At 38.2% G+C, this 15944-nt stretch overlaps 1 protein-coding gene across 1 annotated transcript; it reads right to left on the bottom strand.

The window, feature by feature from the left end:
* Nucleotides 1–5422: 5422 nt before the first annotated feature.
* Nucleotides 5423–7589, bottom strand: LOC306758284 (cAMP-dependent protein kinase inhibitor alpha-like; the record flags this gene model as incomplete). Its single annotated transcript, XM_079243565.1, has 2 exons — nt 5423–5496; nt 7427–7589. 2 exons carry the CDS (start codon nt 7587–7589, stop codon nt 5423–5425), a joined length of 237 nt encoding a protein of 78 aa, XP_079099691.1.
* Between the last annotated feature and the right edge of the window lie 8355 nt (nt 7590–15944).

The following is a 15944-nucleotide window of genomic DNA, read 5'->3' as shown; positions in this document are numbered from 1 at the left end:
TATCCATCATTATTGCAGTGATTTCTTTTAAATGTTATTTTTTATTTGAAATATTTCCATGTATTCAAAACAGTTTTAGGCCCACACTTACAAAACTTCTACGCATATTCCAATGATTAAGTTGAATTCGTTCTCCCACAGTGCCACCTGCTGGACAAGCTGTGGAAGTGCAGCAACACAGGAGGCTTTCCCATTTTCCTCTCCCGTTTTATTTCTCTTTATTCAACACCAGGAGTAGAAAATGTGGTTACAGACAGTCTGACAAACAGCTAAACATTCAGCAGAATCATGCACCTGCTGTACCTCTACATGCCGGAAAATGAACAGCTGGGTTTACACATCATGAAACAGTCACGTGTCAGTTTACAGTTCAAACACCTGATTGATTAAAGGTTACAAAATGAGAACTACATCTGCTTCTCTTACATGAGCATGAATGAGTCAGAGTTAAAATGCAGTGGAGGGGTTGGATAGATGGAGAGAACATGAAAAAAAGACAGCATACAGTTGTCAAAGTTCATGCGTGATGGTCTACAAATGATTACACAAAGTGGCAGGAATGTGGTTCAGCCTCAGTGTCAGAGTTAGAAACTTTTACACACACAGAACAAATATTAATGTTCCTGGAAGCTCCATCGAGTATTGCATATCTACATCGAGGAGTAGTTTGACATTTTAAGCAGTGCATTTACTGACATTACTCCTGAGAGTTAGATGAGAAGATCAGTAACACACTCATACATGCACAGTCTCATGGACAAGTATGTACGCCTTATTTCAAGGGTGCACAAGTCTGGTCTTCAAGACCTAATATCCTACAATTTTTTGATGCAACTCTTCTCCAACACACCTGAATCAAATGAATGGCTCATTACAGGCCTCTGCAGAGCAGAATGGCATGTGGATGAGGGAATTCAGCCATTAGATACAGATGTGTTGAAGAAGGGATTCAATTAAAAAGTTGAGCTCGAGAACCGGACTCGGGCCCCCCTGCCTTATTTAATCCCAAGATTTGACATATCAGCCACCTCCCCCCCCAAAAAAAACCAAAAACTGGTCATTAGCAGGTGTTAAAATTATTTCAATATAACCTCAGATGAACAGCAACTAATGACATCACACCTTGCTGTTGTTTTATTTCAGAAAACCTGCCCGTTAGGCAGAGGCAGGGTGTGAAACACCCCGTGATTTAACAGCTTGTAAAAAGGCCATTAGCCATCTTTTCTTTTTAACAGCATTGTTTTAGTGTCATTGCTGGACTTTATTTACAGTTTATTAAAGATACTGTAAAATATCTTAGTCAGTATACTGAGGATTTTAGGATGTCCAGGCCTCCAAAATAAACCCAAATTATCATCATCCCTCCACGCTTGTGCTTAATAGTTTGTATAATACGTTTTTTACTAATAAGTTGCCTTTGTTTTCCACCAGTTGAGGTGCTGTGGATTATAACTAAACATCCTTTTGGTCTCATCTGTTTCTTAAGTTTTATTTGTTTAGATGTAGCTTTGAAAACCTAAGTTGTGCTTCCACAATAGAAGAAGCTATTTTCCTGCAAACCCTTCCAAACAACCCTTACTTGTTTTGTCTTCACTCTATGATGTGTGTTTCCATGCTAACAAAGGCCTGTAGAGCCTTTTTATTTTCTTATAGCAAGTTTCACAAGTATCAATAAGCGAACAGTCTGAATTAAAGTGAACTTACTGAGACATCCACAACTGAAAAACACTGGGAACCACTTTAAATGTTTTCCACTGGTGAATAAATAACCTGTCATCGTTGAAACGAGTTCCAGTAGAGCTGACCCACTGCAAGCCTTCCATGAATTCTTTTGGAAGCAGTACAGCTATGTAGCTTTGACATATTGCTTCTACAGTTTGGCTTCATTTTGTCCAAAGATCACTTTTTAAAAAGCACAGAGCGTAATATGTCATGTGTAGTTCATTTTGAGTTATATTGGACGAATGCAGCCTAAACTGCAGATTTAACAGAACTTGTACTTTTTCTTTGTTCGCTGTTTGCTAAATAAAGAGCATGAGGCAGTTTGACTGGGTTATTCACGCCCCATCATAAATCAGAATCAGATCTGTAAAACAATAAAAACTGGAATAGTTTCCTTCATGTTGAAACCAGCAGATAAAAACAAAAGTAGGACGAGCAAACTAGGTCAGAACTGAGCAGCAGGACTCACTAAACAGAAAATAAGTGCCACTTTCGACCGAATGCATTTCCAGTATCAGGAATAGCTTTTATTGTCGAATAATCACTGAATTGCTACCTTTTATATGATGATGCCCAGTAATTCAACATTCCCACTGCTTATAGAACAGCAAAGGGAATAAGAGTGAACTCCAGTAAAAAAATGAGGTAAAGATGGAGAGACCACTGACTGACTGACTGATGGAGGAGGGATAACTTCCATCTTCATTAAAGGATCACCGTCATATATGTCACTGTTAGATTTTACTGGCTGAGCATGGCATTGCTCTGGTTTTCATTGAGACATCACTCTTTAGAGATTGTTACCATCCACCGATGGTTCAGGTAGGCAGGGATGAATCCAAAAATGACAGTGAAGAAGAAAAGGGCTCACCAGTTTAACACAGAAAGGTCCTGAAATTATGAAAAGTTTCAAGAACTGGCAATTGTTTTGATTTAGCAATTGAAGTGAAAGCTGTTTATATACTTCCAACCGCTCCCGCAACCCCTAACTAACACCTTTTTACTGGGTTTAAGAGATATGAAACTACCCCAGTACCTCATTTTTAAAATATTTAATAGTATTGCACAGCAGATCCAACTTGGTTCGATGTAGCTTTTGCAGCCTGGCCCTGGTTGAACATTATTACTGTGACAGTCATCTTCAGGTTTTCAGTTTTTTAACTAAAACATCAGTGTACAAGATAGAAACCCTACTACTATACTGTACTGTACAGCAGCAACGCCTGCACAGCTCTGGCTTCAGCTGTTTGATATGTTTTATGATCCCCTATCACAACAGAATCACAAGCATTTGGTCACTGCAGATGTCTTTAATGCGGTGCAAATTTTTAAGGCTTGTTGTGTTGCAAGATTATTATTCTAGATTCCTATGGCAATGATGGAAACTTCCGTCCAACATCTGACCAGTCTGCTGTCTCACACCACAGTAAGTCAGCTGTAAGTGAAATAACAAAGAGGGCATATTTTATATTAATCGTGTCATGATACCACAATGTAATGCTTTTAATGTTTTAGGCAAAGCACTTGCATTGTCTTGTAAATGAAATGAGTTACAAGCTTGCCTTGCTTCTATAAATGGAGTTATGCCCTTCATCATTTATATCTTCTTCCGTACAGCAAGATGCTTCGTACATTTAGAGTAAACCAGACAACACACCACGGGATGCTCAAAGCTGACGGGAAGTCCAGACACCTAACAAGTGATGCGACTATGTTCACTTTTTATTTGCAGTCTATGGTTGGATGAACACATGCAGTTAGAGACTTTTCATGTCAGTTCGGTATGTTGTACATGACTAAAGTGATTAAATGTTACAAGACAAAATTGTGGTTACAGTCCAAGAAGTGATCCTATTTATAAATCTCACACACATATTCTACATCCTCTGTGCAGACATAGCAGCTAGCTTAGAGCGTACTGAACCTTCTCAGAAATGTTGCAAATTGGGTTTCTGTAAATTTGTATTAGGTGACCCATCTGTCTAAATACTTCTTGTTTTTCAGTTCTGTGTTGATTTAAGTCCAGAGACGATCACAGTGCAGAAATGCGTACAAAAACAATCCATTGGTCCTCAACAGAAAGTTCAACACATTTCTTTTTTGCCCATTCAGTAAAGTGGACAAAAAAAAAATCAGCTTTCTTTATTTGGCTTCAGTGTTTGCATATTCTCTGAATTTTGTGCCAGTAATTGTGATTGTATTGATTTTGTAGCATAAAGTTTCTTGGTCAAAGGCATTTTCAGTGCAGCCTGGTAGCTACAGACTGTGCATAAGAGGAAAAACTGCACTAATCAACCTAAAACTATTGCATTCCCATGTACTTTTATGATTTCACATTTAGCTGCTGTGCACATTGGAGCACGCATATCTGTTATATAATTATTTCTTAATTTTTGCAAACAGAGGAAGTGTACTGTTAAAGGCGGGGTAGGAGATCCTGGAAAAGCCGTTCAAGCAAGCTGCATTTTGAAAATACATTATTCAAAAGTCCAAACCCTATTCTTCAGACTTTACCTCCCCAAAGCTAAGCCTCCAAAGCACAGAAACATGTGATGCTTATTCCTGAGGGGTTGAGGAGAGAGGGACAAATGGCAGTTGAGTTTCATCGACTTTTCACCAGTCAATCGTTTAGAACAGGCCCATTAACACAACTGGATGGTGTTTTTTAGTCCTGTCCGTTCCACAGGTGACAAAATATTGTTTTTTTTTTGTGTTAGAGGATTTAATTAATTGGCTGCAATCGGGATGTGAAGGGTATTTTTCAGCAATATAGTCAGAAATGCTCCTGGTTAACACCTCCTACCCTGCCTATAACTAATGACCTTTTGACGTGAGCACCGGAGGACAATGACACACAAACAAAGAGAGCTTTAAATACAAATAACAAAAACACCTCTCATCTAACTCTCGACATTAATCAGAATAAATGTATTTACAAACCTGACAAACTACTCCTCTACAGTGGTGATTATAATGGCAATGTTGAATTTCTTTAAACAAATATGAACATCCCGAAGAATCCCAACCCATTGTCGCATTTTCCACCACTAGCAACTGAAATGTCACATTGCTGCCTTGCGCCTCTGCTCAAACTGCAGCTTGCAGTGGTATAAAAGACAGTAATCACACATCTGTATACAGCATATGAAGCTTAATAAGAGTCTTTTTTTTATTTCCTACTGCCGCTGAGTCCAGATCCATCTGCAGCATTGTCAATTCAAAGGAAGCACAAGTCATTAAGCGTTGGTGGTCTTTCATCTACACCCCCTCTAGAAACACGCTACTCCCACCGTGACCCATCACATCAGCTTGTCTCAGTGGTCTTGCAATTGCCTGTACTACAAAACTCACACTGGGAACCTGTCTACCCCCCCCCCTCACTATTTCTGTATGTGAAGTGGGAAAAAAAAGATAAATCACCTTGAAAAGTGCTTTAAAAAAACTCTCATTCTGTATCGTCCAGGTCTGAAACGCACCCCAGGAATTCTACTTCACAGCAGAGCCGCAAAGAGCACGGAGTGATCCCAACACAGCACCTCTACAGTGAATATTGGGTGTTCTTTGCTCCATTTAAAAGCCACATCAACAGTGATGGTACTACCCTGCGGCTACCAACCCGCACTGGAAAAACAAATTCATCATGATGACGTCTGGATTCCGTCCTGCAGCTCTCCGTTTGCTGGCAGCAGTGTGTGGTCACTTAGCTGTTCCTCTGCTCCGCCTCCCTCTGGGAGGAGCTGGAGGAGATCTGGCTGTCCTCAATGTCGTCTCCATCTGCAGAAAAGGAAGCAGCAGTGGCACAATTTTCCCACGTTGGTTCCGTAACGTTTTACACTACATTCTCTCAGATTCTCCACACCTTGCTGTTGCACTGCAAAGTCTTCACAAAGTGTGACCAAAAGACATGGCTGAAGCTCACAGCGTCCGCTCAATGATTTTGCTGCTTCAGTATGTCCTGGCGTTGCAACAACAGAAGCCTTATTTTCCTGAACTTTGGGGATGTGTGTGTTTTATGTTGCCGTTCGTAAGTCAAGTTAACGTGTCTGCAAACCTGTGTACATCACAGTTTCCCTGTCATGCCAAATGATTAATTAGAATAATAATTAAAAGAAAGTGTTATATTCATTGGATTGTTTTCTATTCAGTAGGAGGGCTCTTCTTCCTCACTTCTGCATTTCAGCAGAAGTTTATGAAAATGAACAGTTTTGTCATCAGCTCCTTTTTACATAAAACTCCTTTTTACACCCAGCAGAAGCAGCGATGCCCCCCTTTCTGTCTTCTCATCTCCTTTGTTCACTATTTTGTCTCAGTGTGATCCAGACAAAGAGACTCTCATCTGCACCTTGAAACGTGACGTCACAGTTTACAGTACTGCAAGATGGCGGCTCTCTTGCTTAGCTACGTTTTTCTTCTATATGTTAATATTTGTCACCTTTGGAATAATTATTGATAAGATAATGAGTCTAGTGAGTTAATGTTAACTTGCTTGACTGTTTAATTTCTATTTTAAATGGACTAAAAGAAACTGGATAGGTGGGGTCTGACCACCCAGTAGTCCCTGTGAAGTGGGCCGCACGCAATATTTAGCTGTTTTAATTCATTTAGAATGAAGGTTTAATTTAGAGGAGCCTGAGGGTTTTATGAACAACTTAAATTATTCTGCTAAAACTTTTTTTTTTTCTTTTTAAATGAATGTAACTTTGGATAGAAATATATCTTGTGACATTTCAGAAGCTTATCAGAATTATTGGTACTGTAATTAAACTAAAAGTACAACTAAATAGTAGTGTGTGACTTGTCTTTTTGGATTGGCTGTGTAGCCTATGTGTGTGTGTGTGTGTGTGTGTGTGTGTGTGTGAAATTCTCTAGTCCCATTGAACATATTTTGGCTGGACTACAGACATGGCTTGGTGATATTTTCCAGCCTTATGAGCGTCACAAAGTCTTTTTTTTAAGTGCTCAGACATTCAAAGATTCCTGTTCTTTAAATAAAACAGGGCACCTACTCACACACAGCTGTCATCCTGTTGACTCAAGACACCTAATTTTATCTTCAAATGAACAGCTAATCCTCGAGGCTCACATGCTGTGACTCGCAGATAAATAATACTGGATCATTTCCTCCATAAATACATTTATTCTTTTGTAGTTTGTTAAAGGGGTGGAGGCTAGCACCGTTATGTACTGGCATGATTCTCACCTGACCAAAGGTGAGCATGCATGGTCATTATTGTTTGTATTTAGACTTACAACCTGTAAGGGGTGCATACCCTGCTGGTTGGCTTGATAATTTTATATTGCTTTCTTACCTTTCCTCTAGGTTTGAAATGTGGGAAACATCACACAATGTTTTGGGTCATATTTAAGTGGAAATATTGTTCTAAAAAGGAACTCCTGAAAGATTAATCCTGTTAGAATTTCAGCACATGATTTGACTCAGAGTAATGCAATTACTCTGACCAAGAACATAGTATTTTGTATATCTTTAACAGTTTCATTTTTAGGGTGGAACATCTGCATGGGAGTTTAGGATCACCTTCAGGGTCTACTGCACTTTGAGATGTTTAAGATCCAGCTTGAGGATATTTCTAAGATACCGTATAGCTAAAATGTCACAGCATAGAAATAAAAGCTCAAGATTTTAAGTTACAGTTTGCATAGGAAAAATCTTTGCACAGTGTTTAGGTGTGATGCTGCGGTTTACCTCCCCCTCCTGTGTTGATGTGCAGCTGGGACAGAGACAGAGTGAGGGGCAGCTCTCGCCCCTCGGGGTCGGTGGGACTCTGCAGGATGTCATGCATGGCGTTCCTGCGTCCCGTCCTGCCAGAAGCGATGAAGTCTGCGTATGTGGCCTCAACATCAGACATTGCTCGTGCATTGTTCACACAGCAACACCTACAAGAAGATCAGCCATGTCTTTTTATCTCCAAACAAGGCTCAACCACAAATATTACTCTGTCACTGGGGGAGATGATATAAATCAAGTTTATTTACATTGTCCTTAGTTGTTTCCTAATACATTTACTTGTGTGTATAAATCATATAACTAATCTAGTTTAAAACGCAAAGCAAGCAACACAGTGTCATTTTCCAGGACTTCATTGTTTATTTTGTTCATAATCACTTTAGGACCTGCACACTTCAGGTTTACTGCCTGCTATTAGCGCGGCAGCAAGGCTTTAAAAAGGCCCAAACAACAGCGATCGGGTATAAAACCAAAGACATGAGTAAAAATGAGATTCCTGTAACAACCAGTAATGAAAAATCCATGTCAATAAATCCAGTTTGTAACATATCCTCACCTTTAGTCACGACACTTATGGCGTAACAACCCCAAGCTACATTATGAGGGGAATGACTTCATCCAAAACAGCGCAGCGGGCCGACATAACATCAAACGATCCTACAGAAGAAACCTGATAAAAACTAAAGAAATAACAGGAAGAAAAATCAACCAAGACCGTCAGTGTCCCGCGGCCAATAATCCAGACAGATTACTCCTCACACCGCAACGCGTCGAGGCATCAAAAATGTGGATTATTAATCACATTAGCAGGATGGTTTGAAAAGTCCTCAATCTATTCTCCACGAACGTCGCATCTTCCTCCTTCGTGACCAATCAGCGGCCAGCTGCCTTCACCTGAGGTTCCGATTGGACGAGAGACACAAAAGGATGAGAGGAGAGAGCGCTGAGCAGCGCCGAAACCCGTGGTGCGTTCAAAGGCACCTGGTAAAAAGAGTTTAACGAGCGTGAAACAAATGTTACACATCTATTAAAAGATTGTTTTTGTTTCATGCAAAGTCAAAGAGCGTTTAATGCTCTAAGCTATTTTGTTTTTAGCTCTTTCTGAGCCATTGTGCAAGAAAAAAAAACATTATTATTATTATTTTTATTTATAATTGGACGGTTTTAATTGGTTTTGCTTGTTATGTTTAGGACTAAACAACTACTATTACTAGCATAGCTTGTGGCAGAAATAGTAATCTGGGTAATGCTTGGTTATCATCAAAACTAATAACAGAGGGAAAAAAAGGAAAATAAAAAAACAGATTTTAAAAAAAGCAGCTTAACAGAATCCTAAAAACCTTTGAAACTTAATTGAGAAAAAAAAACACTATTACATTAAGTTATAAAAGTTTCCAAATTATCATTATTACTTAAAACTAGTTAGTTTTTCCAAACGTTTTCAAAATCATAAGCCACATGTCCTACTCCACTTGAAGGCAACAAGGAACCATTAATGTATGCAACAACGTAGCTTTACAGGTAGCTACATTTTAAACACACCATACAAACCATACGGTTGAGTATTGATGTTTGCAGTGTGTCTCAGATATCTTGATCATCCATAGCTGGACCAGACTAAGTTGGATGCAGGCTAAGCTGCTTAAGGAGGAAAAATAGAGAATTAAAACACTAACTTTGGCACACTGATGCAGTATATGCCTTTATTACTTGCTTGCCTATGCTTGGTAGCCATGTGTAAATGCATTTGTATGAAATATGTTTCTCCTATAGCACTGATGTTGGATTGGATGAAAAACAAAATTCCACACCTATACACTGCCTTAATGGGTGGTTTAATCAATATAGAGACCGGTGTTCCACATCCAGATAAAATCAGAATGTTTTTACAGATTTAACTTGTTGGCATCTGCAGGTGGTCAAGTCCGATTGTGATTTCTGTGAATGTAGGCCTTTGAAAAGCAAAGACAAGTGAGTAGTACAGTCGGCCTAGACTGAGCAAAACTCCACAAAAACAAGAAAAACCCAGAACTGATTTGCATGAAGATCACTTGCACAGATAATATTCTTACTTTGCCGCAGCGTAGAGGAGTAATTTGCTATGCTACCGATTATACCTATTACCTTTGAACCAATATGGATTCATACCACAGGATGGCACTGCCGTCAGCAAGACTGATATAGCTGCAGTTTGTGTGCTTAAATGCAAATTACAATTTACCCAGCATTGTGTGCTTGGAGGTGTCACAGAATGCTGGATTAATGGCCCAGCCCCAGTAAAATCTACTTTAATGATTCCTGAAATTCTTCTATTTTTCTCTAAGCCATACACTGGTGGGAGAATTGGTGAGTGTTGTGTATGCTTACCACCACTATGCCGTTATATATTGTGCAGTCAGTGCTGTTGCAGTAATGTGCCATTTTCTTCATCTATATTTATGATCATTTAAACAGGCATGACATTACTTTGGTATTCTCCTCATGGATCAAAATGGCATGAATAGATGCTGATATATGCTGGTGTTTTAAACAGTGAACAGCCTCCAGAAAGTTGCAGTAGAAACATGTCCTCTTTACCTTTGACATAGGATTTCAGGAGGCCATGTTTACGGAAGTTTTGAAAATAAATCAGGGCAAAGGGATGAGTACGTGACCTGTTTTCCTCTTTCTGTTAGCTGTGTGCATCGTGGGTCATCTGTCTTATTAACTGTCTGCAGCTCTGTCCATTATCTTCCACTTATCTTCCATCAGCTCTGCTCAGCATGAGAAACATTTCTCAGAGGACCACATTCAAAACTGCAGCTTTTTATAATTTCATTTACAGAAGCTGGATAAAACGTTTTTTAAGCCGAATATTCTGTCTGCTATTAATCATGTTGTAAAACAAAATAAAAAAAAATCAAATTGTAAAATCGCAGTGTTACATCTCGAAGAATCACCAATAGATTTTTATATATCTGCAAATATTTTGTTTAACTTGTTTCAGTATGAGAAAAATGAAGGTTAAGATTGGAAAAGAAATTGCCATCCAATTTTTTCTTTTGTTCTATAGGATCACTGGGAGCCTTTATTTAGCAGTGGTTTAACAGGAAACACATCAGAGGTTGGGAATGAGAAATAAAGGGTCCAGGACAGGAGTTGAACTTAAGCCAAGCTGCAATACTGAGCTGAAGTGTCTTTAGAAATGGTCAGCCAGTTGAGCTACACTAAATCCCTTTTCTTTCAACTTATGCCACATGAAACATCTTTACTAACTCTAAGGTCACTTAATATGAAGCTACTTCCCTGATTAATGTTCACCTCACCAAAACCTATCTGGGACATATCCAGCATTAATATACCATATAGAAATGAACAAAGATGGGACATCTGAGTTAAACTTATATCTTCGGGTAAATCCAACCTTTTGGAAGAGGAAAGATGTCAGTCTGGCAGCATCCTTGAGAAGCTGTGTGGGAACATAAGTTGAACTTTCTGAGATAAAGGCTGATTTCTAATCCTCTGCTAGCCAAACCATCCATCTCATTAAATATGAGTATATTTTGAGGCAGTTGGGAGTGAATCGATGAAACTCTCCTAACGTATATTCTGTAAACATTACACTTTTCACTCCCAAGTCGACAAACCCTCTTACTGCCCACAGCCTCTTCCTGTTCATTTGATTTTTTTTTTGCGGGAAGGTTTACATTCAGAGGGGACTGTCTTTCTGAGTTGCTTCCAGAAAAAAAAGCTGTGATTCAGACCTCTGTGAATCTATGAATGCAGTGTCATGTTTAATTTACGACACAGTAGTTGGACCTGATTCTGAATTTAAAAAAAAAAAAAAGTCTTGAGAAGAGCAGCTGTCTGGCAAATGAAAATAATCACATGTTTCATCAGGAAGAGCAATTTTTGTAAGTATTGTACCAAATTTGACAAGTTGAATATGTTAAATATCACCTTGTGAAAAGAGAACAAACGGGTACAAAAGACCATCACTTCCTTGCAAAGGGTTGTAAATATTTATAGAGCACACTTGCTGGAAATTCCTGTATTATATGTCTTATTTTTATTTGTTTGCTTTGCTATATTCATGCACTCCCCAACAAAGAACATGGCCTCTTGTCAGCTCACATTTCTGGTGCTATTTGTCTTTTTTTTTATCATGTGCAGAGATTCAGTGGCTTTCGTGGCATTCAGCGTGAACGGCCACAGCAGAGGAAATGAATGGTACCTGATGCAAAGTAGGATGTCAAAGTTCATAAAATGAAACTGAGATTTGGATAAAAGCGGCAAGTTTCTCAAAGAGAAGAAATTAAAACGTTTTGGGGCTGTAACATACTAAACAGATTTTCCAAAAACACAAAAAGTGAAATTATGACACATAACTTGCTTTTGTTCACAGTAAATCCAGATAAAATAAAACGCAGCAGACTCTTTAAATTTCAGTAAATATGCATCGCACAAGTTGAGCAGGCGATCTCAACAATATGATCCACTTTCACAAAGCTGACAAGCTACTTTTCTCTCTGTATGCATTTGAGTCTGTCTGTTCTCTTGTGCACTGAAACACGAACACTTTACCCCGCTGTGCAGATTATTTTATTCATGCAAGACTATTTGATTTGTAAGTTTTGTTTTTAACCTGTCCTGTCAGCATCATGGCAGAAGACCATGAATGATGGTCTGGCTGCAGTATTGTGCTGAACAAATTCACTTTCCCAAGAGGAACCTTTTGAATATGGGCCCCTCCTTAATTCGTTAATTCCTTCTTTATTATTATATATTCATTTAGTCAAGTCATGTATATTTATGTTGTGTTAAAGTTGTTTTTTTTTTTATTACCATGTCTGCTTATAACCTCTGGGCTAGACCAGAGAGACAACGGAAGGGAAAAGATGGAAAGAGGAGAAATAGAAAGAAGAAAGATGGAAAAAGGGAAAATAGACGACAAACCACGGTAACTGCAATCAATCCTCAACAGAAGAAAAACACTGAACAGCTTCTACAACTGTAAAAACAAAGGCAAACATCTAAGGCTCCCAGGAAATGAAAACAGACAATCATCAGGAGTACCTGTGAGAAGAAAACCTGAAATCAGATTTCTTTTTGTAATTAAGGTGTTTTGTTGCAAAACATGGCAGAGTGGCAGTCAGGCAGATGTACATAAACTGGATGGTGATACTGACAACCAGCAACACTTCTTTATTCACCGTTGCACTGGGACATCTCCATGTCATTGATGTATGTGATATCAATCCTTTAATTCACACTATGACACCCAGCTGGTTAGACACGAGGACACATAGAGAAACAACCACATTTCCAGGGACAAATATTTAAATACAACAACAGGAAGCACAAGAAGAACATCCACACTCCACATCCACTCCTCAAGATGCTGGACAGCCAGAAGCATGTTCGGGAACAGGCTCATGTCACTCTGCTGCAATAAAGCACATGACAGGAAATTATTCCTGTGACCCTAATGCGGTCTGAACCATAACCTCTTTATATCTTAATTTTTTAAATCTTTTATTTGTTATTTAATCTACACCTTAGTTTATGTACTCTTCTTCTTACTTGCTCTCTTTACTACTTCTTCTTAACTTACTGTGTCACTGACTGTTTTAAGGTGCACTGCAATGCAACAATTCCCCTCTGGGATTATTAAAGTATTCTGATTTGATCTGAGTTTGACCTTCTTGCTGTGAGACGATGGTGCTATCCATCACACCACCACAGCCTCAGTGGGAGACACTTCTTTCAAAATCATAATTGTTAATCTCATGGTGGAGAAACTCTGGCTGAAGTTAGTTAGTTCGTTTAGATAGATAGATAGATAGATAGATAGATAGATAGATAGATAGATAGATAGATAGATAGATAGATAGATAGTAGGGCTCTGATGATACGCTTTTGTCCTGATTCGATTCTGATTTCTTGGGTGGCGATTCGATTTAAATTGCGATTCTCACAATTCTTCGATATTAAAGATTTTTGTAGATTAAAAATAAGATAAATGTGTAAAACTTATTTTTTTGCTCGTCATCTTTCTTGATTCCAGTTAGGAAAAAACACAGTAACCAGACCATCATTCTGCTGCTATAATGCCCAAGAGAACAAGTAAAAAGATCAATAAAAACAACAAAAAATAGTTTTTTTTATAATGAATTATTTTTATTTGTTTAAAAAAAACAAAAAAAATCGATTTTAAAATTAAGTAAAAAAATCCCGATTTTCGATTCTATTTTCCCACCCCTAATAGTTAGATAGATAGATAGATAGATAGATAGATAGATAGATAGATAGATAGATAGATAGATAGATAGATAGATAGATAGATAGATAGATAGATAGATACTATCAGACAGATATTTTCATCCACAGGGGGGGAAATTCAGGGGCAGTAAGAGGGATTTAACATCTGAGGGTGTATCAAAATTGATCTGATTGACTGATAGCTTTCCTTGGTTAAAAAGATGTGGACAGACAGGCCAGACATCTCCATAGATATTCCTTCAGCATAGTCACAAAAGGAAAAATTGACTCTAACAGTGATTGCCATATGTTGCTCCAACTTCCAGAATCAAATCCAGATGCATAATAGGTCTGCGAAAAAAAAGTACAATTTATTTACCAGGAACAGATTTGTCCTTTAAGTTATATAAGTTTCCAAATCCAATCATAAGCATAGCTCAACAACTTCTTCTGCCTTTGATTAAAAGCACAAAGATGAACTAGTACACTCATTTGTGTGTGTTTGTCCGTGCAGCATCATACATTGCACACAAACACATAGCGATCCTGACACCTGAGAGCAGCTTCTTTGCACAAATGAGTTTCCCTGCTGATGGACAATGAGCAGCTCCACTGGAGCAGACAAATGCCTTGCTTAAGGGGACTGCAATTTTTAGATTAGGTCAGATGAAACTTTAATGTTACCCATGGAGATTTCAGGTCATTAGAGCAGCAGAGAAAGGGCTATAAATAAGGACAGCTGAAACAAAATATACAGCAGGAAACAGTGTAAGGAGAGCTAACTGAAGGGATGACATATCATTGTGTGCATTTTAACAATGAATGAATACTTGTGCAACATAGATGCACATACTTACATTCTGTAATAGTTTATGATTTGGCTTCAACTAAGATATTTGCTTCTCCAAGCATTATCGTATGACATTTTGGCTCTGACACGTGATTAATCTGAACATCCAAAGTCATTTCTTGTTCAATGAAGCAAACAGTGCATATGAGAACAGTGTGTGCAAAATTTACTTTTCTACTTTAGCCGTTTACTGTGGCATTTGGAAAAAGCTTCCAGCTGAGTGAACAAAGAAATGTTAGACAAAGGGAGACGGGGAGAATAGAGTGACAGCAAGAGATGGAGATGAATATAGATGGAGCCAGAGATAGAAAAGAGTGAGACGATCTATCCTCCAACTTGTTCAGTTCAACTAGGTTACAAACTTTTTTTTTCAGTGTGCTTTTGTGCTCCATCTCCCCCTTGTAAAGTCTTTGTTCTTATTTGGCATATGTGTCTGTCTGTATTGTGTTCTTTCCAGCCAGCAAAACAATGAAGTTGGAGTTCTTCTACACTGGTTGGAATTCACAATGAGTTATTATTTAGATATAGTGAGGATACATTCATCAGGTATGTGATAATGTGAGATTTAGCATTGTACAATCTGCTGTTAACGCTATGGTAACCACTTTAATTTGAGGACTACTGGTACATTTCATTTTGCTGGTGTAAGGTGGGGCAAGTTGCCTTTTTTAGATGGGCGGTGATGTTTAATTTAGAAGTTAGATGTCTCAGAGGGTTAAAAAAAATATATGTATATATATATATATATGTATATATATATATGCATATATATATATATATATATATATATATATATATATATATATATGTATATATATATATATATATATATACATATATATATATACATATATTTTTTTTACTTGAAAGGGGAAGTTTGATGAAAAATATGCTCATTTATACATCTTGAACCGTTATAGCTTGGAAGTTGGGTATGTGTATTCTATGTATTCAACTTCAATTCTTTTTATTTAATGTTCTGTAAAATTAATTTGCGTTAACGTAATGTCATCTTTAAAGTATTTAGATTCATTTATATTTATTAATTCAAATGTATGTTTGTGTTGTTATTATCATGACAAGCTTATTAGTTATGTTTAGCAAACCCACCATTCTGCACGCAGCAGCTTTGATAAGGATCATTTTGTGCTTTGTACCTCACTGTGACTAATTTTTTTTCCAACTAAATGTTGCCCAAGGACACCTGCAGCAAAGTAGAATCTGTTCCACAGGCTTCCCTCTTCCAGCTGTTGCCTATTTGGGGCACGAATCACCCCCCATACAGCAGTCCCACTCATCACCGATGGGTGTCGCTGCTGACACTGGTACCCTAGCCGTCTGTCAGTCTGTCTAGCAGGGAGGGGGGTGGGGGGTGTTTTATTGTGA

This window comes from Telmatherina bonti (assembly GCF_933228915.1).
Source record: "Telmatherina bonti genome assembly, chromosome: 7".
Taxonomy (NCBI): Eukaryota; Metazoa; Chordata; class Actinopteri; order Atheriniformes; family Telmatherinidae; genus Telmatherina; species Telmatherina bonti.
This window is presented reverse-complemented; position numbering and strand designations above follow the sequence as displayed.